At 35.5% G+C, this 10,064-nt stretch overlaps 2 protein-coding genes across 2 annotated transcripts in view; one reads left to right on the top strand and one right to left on the bottom strand.

Annotated features, from left to right (window-relative positions):
- Nucleotides 1-8: 8 nt before the first annotated feature.
- Nucleotides 9-3,058, bottom strand: il22ra2 (interleukin 22 receptor, alpha 2). Its single transcript, XM_057342018.1, has 6 exons — nucleotides 2,990-3,058; nucleotides 2,664-2,796; nucleotides 2,292-2,470; nucleotides 1,988-2,157; nucleotides 745-914; nucleotides 9-408 (listed from the first exon to the last, which is right to left on the bottom strand). The coding sequence occupies exons 1-5, from the start codon at nucleotides 3,045-3,047 to the stop codon at nucleotides 765-767; spliced, it is 690 nt and encodes a 229-aa protein (XP_057198001.1). The 5' UTR covers nucleotides 3,048-3,058; the 3' UTR covers nucleotides 9-408; nucleotides 745-764.
- Nucleotides 3,059-7,606: 4,548 nt separating this feature from the next.
- prim2 (DNA primase subunit 2) overlaps nucleotides 7,607-10,064 on the top strand; it is a 60,521-nt gene continuing 58,063 nt past the window's right edge. Inside the window, exons 1-6 of the mRNA XM_057342891.1 lie at nucleotides 7,607-7,704; nucleotides 8,025-8,179; nucleotides 8,284-8,396; nucleotides 8,713-8,807; nucleotides 9,157-9,277; nucleotides 9,846-9,941. Coding sequence (XP_057198874.1) covers nucleotides 8,032-8,179; nucleotides 8,284-8,396; nucleotides 8,713-8,807; nucleotides 9,157-9,277; nucleotides 9,846-9,941 — 573 coding nt within the window. The 5' untranslated portion in view covers nucleotides 7,607-7,704; nucleotides 8,025-8,031. The remainder of the gene's footprint in view (nucleotides 7,705-8,024; nucleotides 8,180-8,283; nucleotides 8,397-8,712; nucleotides 8,808-9,156; nucleotides 9,278-9,845; nucleotides 9,942-10,064) is intronic.

Raw genomic sequence — 10,064 nt, 5'->3', positions numbered from 1 at the left:
ATTTTCTGGGGGAACTATCCCTTTAAGGAAACCTTTTTAAAAAACAAACATTTTTGTAGCAATTCCTTTTGGACGGAAATGATACTTACAGAAAAGTCACAGGAATTTCATATTTACAAAAACTTGTGGTTTTGAAATAGTTTTGTGTGAATCCCTTGTACATTCCCTTTAAATCACAGGTTAAGTGTGGTGACACGTGGACATGTTATCACGTGCCAAGTGTGTGAAATTCATGTAGTTTTCTTGTAAGGGTGCATGCTTCAGCTGTAACATAAGTTAGTAAAGGCCAAGCCTTGTAAATATGGTCTTGTAAATGTGACCTTTGTGAGAATTTGCAGGCATTCCACCATGTAGTGTGTGCATGTGCATCATTTTCATGTTTAACAAAGGTCCAGAAGCATCCACAACCTGCAGGCAGACAAAAAAAGAAATGTTACAATCTCTATGATGAAACCAGAAATCTAAATGTTACGTACGGAGGAGGGGAGTACAAAATTCTCAAAACCGATAATCTTAGACCGGTTGACAACCCCTCTAATTTTAGCCTGAGGAGGTTGTAACATAACAATGGTGTCTCAAGGGTACAATCTTTGTCTCAAATAACAACTAGCATGTCTCTTTTTGTCACCATTTTGTCTGCCTGGAAGGTGACTTGGATAAAGCACAAAGGCGGAAACCGGTCATGGACACCATCAGCTATCTCAAGTGTTGCCTAAACAATACCAAGTATTACGTAAGGTTTACCTGAGGGAGACACCAAACCCTCAATTCGTGCTGATGCAGAGGCTGGGACTCCGTGTGCTTTTGCGGCCTGAGCGAGGGATAATGGACACAGCCTGTAGGCAGTAGGTTGTTTTTGGATGCAGCCCAGGGATCTCAAGCTCTTTGGAGCAACTGTCTGTTTCAAGGACCTCCTACAGTATATGAGAAAGGTGGTTTTGGTGACTTTAGGGTGTAGCGGTTTGTAAAAGGATTAAGATGAGTATACAGATAATTATAGTCATTTTTGGGGTCTGGGGTCTCAGCCATTGTGGAAAAAAAACAGCAGCAATAAACGCAAACAATATAGACCACTTCGCAAAATGCGAACACTGGTCCGGTACAACTTCTGGTTTTAGTTTTTATTTATTTCATATTATTATTTTTTAAATTGTACATATATAATACAATCTTAAAGATATCCTCATGGGTCATGGGTTCGATCCCAGGGGATTGCATATAGTCAGAAACAAATGTATAATACAATGCAATGTAAGTCGCTTTGGATAAATGCCAAATGCATAAATGTAAATGTAAATATCTGTTTAACATTTTGATTCGTTATAAATGTTCTGTTGGTTGTATGTTGTTCAAACGTTTGTGTAGTGTTAAAAAACAGAAACAGGAAGTTCTTCTGGACCAGCGTTGTTTACGTCTTCTGAAGTGGTCTATAATAAGGAAAACAAGTCTACAAAAAGTTGGGCTTTTCCACTGTATAGTAAGGCTCAGTACGGCTCACTTTTGGAGGGGTTTAGTATTAGTAGTACGCTCAAAATGTTCAAATGTGTACCTTTATTTAATCACATTTACTCTGTCAATAATCAATTGCTCTTTTGTAGGGCTGTCAAACGATTAATCGCGATTAATTGCATCCAGAATAAAAGTTTGTGTTTACATAATATATATCTGTGTACTGTGCATAATAATTTTGTATTTATTAACACATACATGCATATATTTAAGAAAAATCTAAAATTTATAAACATTTATTTATATTTTCAATTATTGGTAAATATAAATAAATATATTTCCTAAATATGCGTATATTCCTTCATGCGTATGTGTTTGTATTTATAAATACAAAATTATTATGCACAGTACATAGATAAATATTATGTAAACACAAATTTTCGTTCTGGATGCGATTAATCGCGATTAATCGTTTGACAGCTCTACTCTTTTGTAATATTAGTACATTGCCACTATTGAAAAAAGAAGGCTTTCTTACCTCTTCTACATCATTGTGCATTAGATATATCCTGAACGTCAGTTTCTGTAGTTTTGTCACTCGTAATCTAGTGCCCTTTGGTCCTCGCAATGGTGTCCTGGGAGGTCTGATCTGAACCATAATGGTCAGTCCTGTCACAGTTGCCTTTAACTGGGGTGGGCTAATGCTGGCTGTGATTTAGAGAAAGATATACTTTTCACAAAAATATTATAACATGACTGTGGCTGTCACAGTCTCTCCTCTTAGGTAGCAATGAAGAATGTTTTCTGAGGTCAAATAAGTATTAAATGATTGTTGTACTTACTATCCCAGTGAGGGTGAAACCTGGGGCTGATGACCCACGATGAGTAGCCCTCAGCAGAGAGGGAACGGACCCTGGCGTAGTACCACTCTCTAGGATCTGATGTCTCTTGGCTCAGGTCACATTGGAGCAATTGGATACCTTGGCAGTGTTCAGTATTTGTCCACTCCTTATCGCCATATCTGAAGTCAAGAGAAGCCACCACTATAAACAATTCTATGTGAGGGTAAATTGTAAAGTGACAATACAACATCTGTTTATTTCTATATTGTGGAAAATATGGAAACATTTGGTTAGAAGCAATTAAGATAGATGGCAACAGTATTGAAAACGAAATGGCAGTCATGCAAAACGTTAAATTGTATCCAAGCTTACACTTTATGCTGAACAAAATACTTCTTGTGTTGGCCAGCCTTATGTGGTTGTTTCCAGTATAAGACATTTCTGTAATCCAAAGAACGAAAATCCACTTCAACCGGCGCCAGATCATCCTGCACAGAATGGCTACCTTAAAAACAGTACAATAAAACTTCACATGGATGATTCGTTATTTAAATGCAGATTTCAAATGATATTTCAGATTCTGCGTATAGTAGTATATTATAACTATTCATAAGTTTACCATTTTCAGAAAATTAACAACGTAGTGTCACCACAGAATTTGAATGTAAAAGCTAAAAGAGAAATGCTACTAAACTTACAGTGTGCCCAGCAGACAAGGGTTATCAATGAAAGCACAGGTGCAGTTACAGTTGACATGTTAGCAGATGAAAGGCATTGGGGTAGTCCATCGGAGAGCTTTAAACCTTTACCAATTCCCCTTTTTCTCTGACCATATATGGTGCAGTCTTTACTTACAAGGATATATGCTTTGCAGTCACATGTCAGAATTTCCCAAGTGGGCAACATTGCACAAAGCACGTAAATGAGGACATTGTGTTATATATATATGATGCATATATATATATATATATATAGAGAGAGAGAGAGAGAGAGAGAGAGAGAGAGAGAGAGAGAGAGTTGAAAATGTGAATATTCTTCATTAGATTACATTTAATCCAACACATTAGATGCTGAAACATGCTGAACCAAATGTATGGATTGTTTTAATTCAGTGTTTTTAGTGTAATTCACACTGATGTCACATTCAGGGAATAGCAGTCAGAGGCGTAGCAATGGGGCAGGCAAGGAAGGCAATTGCCCGGGGCCCCGCTTTTAAGGGGGCCTCAAGGGCTGACCATTGAAACAGCCAGAAATTGTAAACGTGTGCTTTTACTCTGCGTTATTTAGCGCATTCTTCAATCCACGGCCACGAGTGTATTTACTGCTATTTGCTGTGACATCTGCGTGTGTGCAGTTCTTTGGTATAAATGCAGTTTACATTATGTGATGCTGGAGCAAAACAATACAGTTTCTCGTCCACTGTAAAGTTTTCACTCTGTACGCCCCTCATCAACAATCTATGCAGTTGTTTACCTCCGAATAAAGCACTTCCAAGAGGGAATACTTCAGGAAACGATCCTTATGCTATTTTCATTTTTGATTTAAAACATATTATTCTGTATGTGGCATTAGAAGAAGTAAAAGTTTTGCACAGAAGTGGCGGACAGCACTCGTATAAACTGCTTATCAGAGTGAATGCAAAAAAACTAAAATATTCCTTACTGGCAAAATAATGACCCAGCAGCTGAGGGATTTATGCTTGTGAAGTCCCTTTGAAATATTACGTGTGTTAAAATTAATGTGAAAGCGACACAAATAATTTATACAAATACATTTACAAAAATTGATTACAAATTGATTTATATAAATTTTATGATTTAATATTAGTTAATTCATTGTCCAAAAATGAACAGTTGTATTTTAAGAAATAAAATTATTCAGGAGTAATACAACTATTGTAATCAGGTTATCGTGGTATTTACTGGTAACAAATGGCAGTGTTTCTTTAGGCTACTAATCCTGTGTTTTTAGGTGCATTGCTTTTAGACTAGAGTGCACTTCTATGAAACAGTGACTAGCAAAATTGTGACTAGAAAAGAGTTAAACAAAATTGATGCTAACAATTCCTTAGCATCAACCATACTGTACAAAAAATGTCAGAAAGGGCCCCCCATTCAATAATTTTGCCTTGGACCCCCACTTAATGTAGGTTCGCCTCTGCAACCAGTTACCGCAGATTCTATAAGAAGCTAAAAGTGTGTTGAAAAAGTTATTTTTGAAAGTCACGTCACAGATCTCTGACAAAACATACTTTTACTCCGGCTCACACAGGAAAGGGAAATACATGCGCTATAAAAATTAACAAGCTGTGATGCAAATGTTAAATCAATTGTGACCTCTTCCTCTTTCCTCTTTCACATGTGGTTTGAAATGGATCTGCCTGCTCATGGCAATCAGCTAAGATACTGTGACCTTTTGTTTTGTTCCGCAGCTCTTTGTTTTTAGTTCACTTTTATTGCTAATATGACATTTCAACAGTGTCACTGTATTACCGACCAAATGGCACATTTTTGATAATGAGAATTCAACAACAAAGTTTTGGAATGTAATAGTATACGTAGACGGTAGACCACTTATCACTTCTGCTTATTCAAATGTAGGGATACATCAACACTTACAGATATTTGAAATAGGTCAACAGTAGCAACATTACATTTTTATTAGGAATATAGTAATTATGTCTTCAACAGGGGGTCTACGGCTCCTGTGGATATGCAGTGACACTGCATATCCACTAATGACTTTTTGAATTCTTTTCATGAAAAATGTAAATATCTGTTAATCAGGCATTGCATTCACTTTAGTTAAAAAGCTGTATTAAAATCTAATAAATAAAATGTAAATGATGATACCATGTTTTTTGTGATACTATTACCATGACACATATCTTTGCTGTCTTTCCGAACCTTGGATGTCCACATGTGTTGTTTTCAGGAAATGGAAAAAAACGTTTTTAAATTCTGTGTTGTTAAAGTTGACAAGCTACTTTTTATTGGTTAGATACTTGCAAAAAATGACAAAAAAAAATGTAGATACGAGATTTAAGACGGTCAGCAGTGATATGTTATTATAGGCTATGAGCTTAGAAAACAACTCTCAGCAGTACAAAATATGTAATAGGGGCCCCTGGTCATATTGACTAATGACCTTTGGCCTTAGAAAGGATGATGACCCCTAAAATTATGTCATAGACAGTTATCAGCCAATGAAACATAACTATAATTTGTTGCATGATGTAAAACAGAGACTGGGCAACATTTATGGTCAAATCTCAGGTGTCAATGTTTTCTGCTGTCGTATGTTCGTATTTGTAGTGTAAAGGCTTCCGAATGTTAAGGGTCAAGACTACTTTTGTTGATCTATGAAACTACCTTTGACCCAGTTGCCATGGCTTTATTATCTGTTTAGACTACCCTTCCCCACTCTCTATTCACATCTGTCTGATTTACCCTTCTCTCTTGTGAGGTCTGTGTAGCGATGAGCAGTTGGACTCTTCCCTTGACATCATTTCCCTGGAAGAACAAAGGCTACGTTCCCCCTCACCTTTAGTGAAAGAGATCACTAAAGAAAGCTCTTTTTTCTGGCTAAATGATTCTTCCCCTGCCTGTGCGTCACTGTTCAGAGGAATGGGTGCAGAATTGATGAATCATAGCCTAGTAAACCCCCTACAACCACTAAAATATCTTCATTGAATTATTTGTTCCTTTATTAGTAAGTAGTGAAATGAGATGGAGATAATCAAGTGTGCCCTTGTGATTATTGTCAAATTATATGTCCTTTTGTATTGGTATTATGGTATGTGTGGTGATATTGTAACTTCCCTATCTCATGGATTAAAAAACGAAAGTTCACAAGGTTGAATAGGCTGTAATTTATGTAATTTGTTATTCAACATTGTTCAATACGTACAATGGACTCAAATCCATTGATGATTTATAATTACTCAGTGAATCAAAGAAGTTTTGTTTACTGTAAACTGTTTAAATGGTTGTTGAATCTGAAACTTTAATTTGAAGAGATGTGAACATAAAGCACTTTTTTCAACTGGAATAATTTATCGAGAAACAGATTTTGAAATACTTGTACATGTTATTTATATGCAGTATTTACCTAATTACTGTATGTATATATTTTGAGTTCTGTTTGCATATAAAAGATGCATGTGTCCACACAACTTTTTTGAATGAAAAAGTATTCTTTTAATATGATGCACGGATGACTCACTACTATTTTAGTCCTCACAATCACGTTTTTTTGATTGCATCTATGTTAACAATTTTTTTATGAATAGTTTGTGCATCTTTTTGTCTGTGGGTGTGGTTTCTGAAATATATAAAAAAGTAAAAAGAAATAATTTTATTCAGCAAGCTTGAATATACATCTAGACGTTGCATTTATGGGTTAGCGTGCCAAACAAAAATATACAGAAATTGCCACTAGATGGAGCTCTATAATAGAATAGAGAACAACTTTCTGCTTTGTCCTCATAATTCAGTCCTAGTTATTTCATTTCATTTATTTTCAAATAAATGTTAGCTCTGTATATTATTGTCAGTAAATATGTAACCAAAGGGCTCCACAAGAGAACATTATTAATAAACATAGTAAATGATGCTCATTTGAAAATGTAAGAATGCAAGAAGGTTTCTGTGAGGGTTAGGTTAGCAGTGTGGTTGGGGGCAGAGGATAGAACTATACTATTAGGTCAGTATAAAAACTAATTTGGAACATGCTTTTTGTCTGTTTGGACATATTTGAATAAATAAAAACTTATAAACACACAATACAACTGAATTTAATTCTTCAATAACGAGATAAAAAAGATTTCAGTTACATTAAAAAGAAATCATGTAACTTCCCAAAAGCCATACTCTCTGTTTATTTGGAGCTGGTGTCTGCAGGTGTAACGCTATTCTGCCTGAGAGCTAAAAACAAAAAATTAAAATTCTGCTCAAAGTCATAACAGGGATTGATACAGTCAGCTAGTCTTCTTAAATAACATTAAATAACAAAAGAATGCTTTGTGTTGGAGGAGAATGAGAAAGTACACAGATATCTAGATTAATTGTAATACAGAATAATTGTAATACAGCCCATCGCTTGTATCTTTTTTTGCAGAAGGATGAAGGATGATGCAAAAATAATGTTTAATATTTCAAACACAACACAAGCAAACTGCGCTGTTTTGATTTCTTTGCCGTGCCAGCCTCACGGAAGAAATCGCTATGTACTTTCATTCCACTTCACAGAGCGTTAAACGTAGGGCAAGGCACGCCCCCGGAAATCTGCCGGAACCAGGACATGATTGGCTAAGCTTGCGAGTGACGTCATATACCCGCGCTTTGTTTGTTTCGTCACTTCGTTGGCGGGATTCAGGCTCCGGGAAGAGACAGACAGCAATTGTTTTTGAGATGTAAGTTTATAACGTTGCATTAACATTCACACACAGAGGTTTTATGACGTTAAGGCACCTGCTATTGTTAGTCGGGAAGTATATAACGTTGAATACACACTCACTAATTCGTATGTAGGACAGAAAGCAAATCATGTTCACAGTGGACTGTTTTAACCTGTTGTTTACTTATCAGTTTACCGTTTTTCCTGTACTTCTGTCGCTTTGTACGTCTAGTCAAATGCTTACATCTAACTACATTGTGTCGCTGTAATCACAATCAATGATTTATTGGTCCCAAGTTTTGCTAAACCCACTGTGCAAACTCTTCTTGTGTGTAGAATTGCAATGCTGTTTTCAGGCAGCAAAAGAAAGAAGGTGATTGGCAGCTCTCAAAATGATCTGTATGATCACTGTCTTCAGTTCTATGCCCAGCCTCCCCTTGAGAACATCTCTCTTACTGAGTTTGAGACCTTTGCTGTGGAAAGGTTAAAATGTAAGTCATTGTTGATGGAGATTTAATGCTCATGTGACCATTGTATTTGGCGTTTTGACACGTGTGTGATATGTCTGATAATCTATAATTGTGTATTCTTTCAGTGCTCAAGACTGTTGAAAATCTTGGTGTAAGCTATTTGAAAAATTCAGAGCAATACATCAAAAAATTAGAAAAAGAGTTTGCAAATCTGAACATCCCATACAGAACTGAAGTGGTAAGGGCAATACTTTTTATATAAATGTTTACATGAATTTTTAAACATCCTATTCTTATCCTTACTATGGATGCTCTGACTAAAAATAATGGTACATATAATAAGTAACAAAAACATCTTTAACATCTGCAAAAGTATAATGACTATTTGTAAGCCGCTTTGGATAAAAGCGTCTGCCAAATATGTAAATGTAAATTTTAATGTATCAGTGTTGATGAGAATGGCTTTTAATCTTTGCAAGACTGGCTTTGTTATTGTAATTTGTTTGAGTGTAGTTCATGTTTTTTTTTGTTTCCCCTCTTTTCTAATAAATTAGGAGGACCGTAAGGTTCAAGTAGGGCCATCTGAATATGAGAAACGGAGAAAGGATCATATCTCCCATTTTATTTTACGCTTGGCGTATTGCCAGACGTAAGTGTTGTTCATTTTTAATTCAGGATGTTCTCATACAGTAATAATAATAATAAATGTTTGATCTGGCCATTTATCATAATTGTGACTGTTAAAATACTTATGTCTTTATTCAAGTGCTGAGAGTTTGTGCCATTTTTTCAAGCTATGTTTGTGTATACTGTATTTTGTCAACTTCTTTGTTAATGTGCATATGTACTGAGTAATATTGGGCCTAAACTAAGTGAACATTAATGTAGTCACTGTTTGTTTTCAATATATAGATTTACATTTATATGCAAAATCTGTTTTGTTCTCTGACCACACAATTATTAGACGTTGTCTAAATAAAAGTTTTATTTCATTTTAGTGAAGACCTCAGGAGATGGTTTATCCAACAGGAAATGGATCTTTTCCGTTACCGGTTTGGTCACCTTTCTTCAAAGCACAAGACTGACTTTTTACATAAAAACAATCTTAAATATGACACTGTGAGTTTTTTTTGCCTATTAATTTTAACTCCCTCACCTTTGATGTTACTGTATCTGCTGAATTTTTTTTATATGAAATATCTAAGTAATAAAGCGGTTAATAAGTAATCTATCATTACAAACAATTACCGCACAGGCACAAAGTGTCCTCCATTTTGCTGCTGTCAATGCTTTCTGCCCTGTTTACTGTCTTTGGTAGTGAAATAAATGTGTTCAGTGCCTGGCACTTCTAAAGCCTTGATTTCACTTATTGGATTATTTCCCCAGCATGAATCATTGTCATTTCAGAAATGTACAGGTTCCTTTGGTTAAAATAGTGATTTTTGTCTACCGTCCTGTAGGGGGCAGTTGTACTACACTGAAATTATATCTCATTGTTATGTCTGTGTGTTTTACTTTCAGCAATATTTTCTCATAAGAGTCAAGTTGTTACTTGGCTCGAGAGTCACTCAAATAAATGTCAAATTATTTATTTCATCTTTATTTTGACCTTTTTTCTAGTGATGCCTTGTCTTTTTGCTGTATGTTTGACACACTCCATATGTTTATGTTTATTTATAATATACAGGTTAGTGTAGAGGAGAAGAGAATCCTTAAAGACAAGCTCATCAGTTCCAGTTATGGTTTAAGTGGAATCACAGTGGAAGAACATGATTTCTACAAAGTAAGTTGATAGACATCACATTTACTAGTTATCAGAAAAGATCTGGGCAATGGATAGTGCCTGTCTGAACCATACCTTCTGACATTTTATTAAAACCTCTGCGCAGTAGAAGGAAAGTTGTTG

The sequence above is a fragment of the Triplophysa rosa genome, linkage group LG9 (genome assembly GCF_024868665.1).
Source record: "Triplophysa rosa linkage group LG9, Trosa_1v2, whole genome shotgun sequence".
Classification (NCBI taxonomy): Eukaryota; Metazoa; Chordata; class Actinopteri; order Cypriniformes; family Nemacheilidae; genus Triplophysa; species Triplophysa rosa.
This window is presented reverse-complemented; position numbering and strand designations above follow the sequence as displayed.

What these genes read in the sequence shown, in the direction of transcription:
- il22ra2 (XM_057342018.1), bottom strand. Translation starts at nt 3,047, where the DNA reads ATGTCAACTGTAACTGCACCTGTGCTTTCATTGATAACCCTTGTCTGC. An exon ending in CCTTGTCTGCTGGGCACACT is followed by an intron (nt 2,797 to 2,989) that starts GTAAGTTTAGTA and finishes ACTGTTTTTAAG; the next exon opens with GTAGCCATTCTGTGCAGGAT. An exon ending in TATTTTGTTCAGCATAAAGT is followed by an intron (nt 2,471 to 2,663) that starts GTAAGCTTGGAT and finishes TCTTGACTTCAG; the next exon opens with ATATGGCGATAAGGAGTGGA.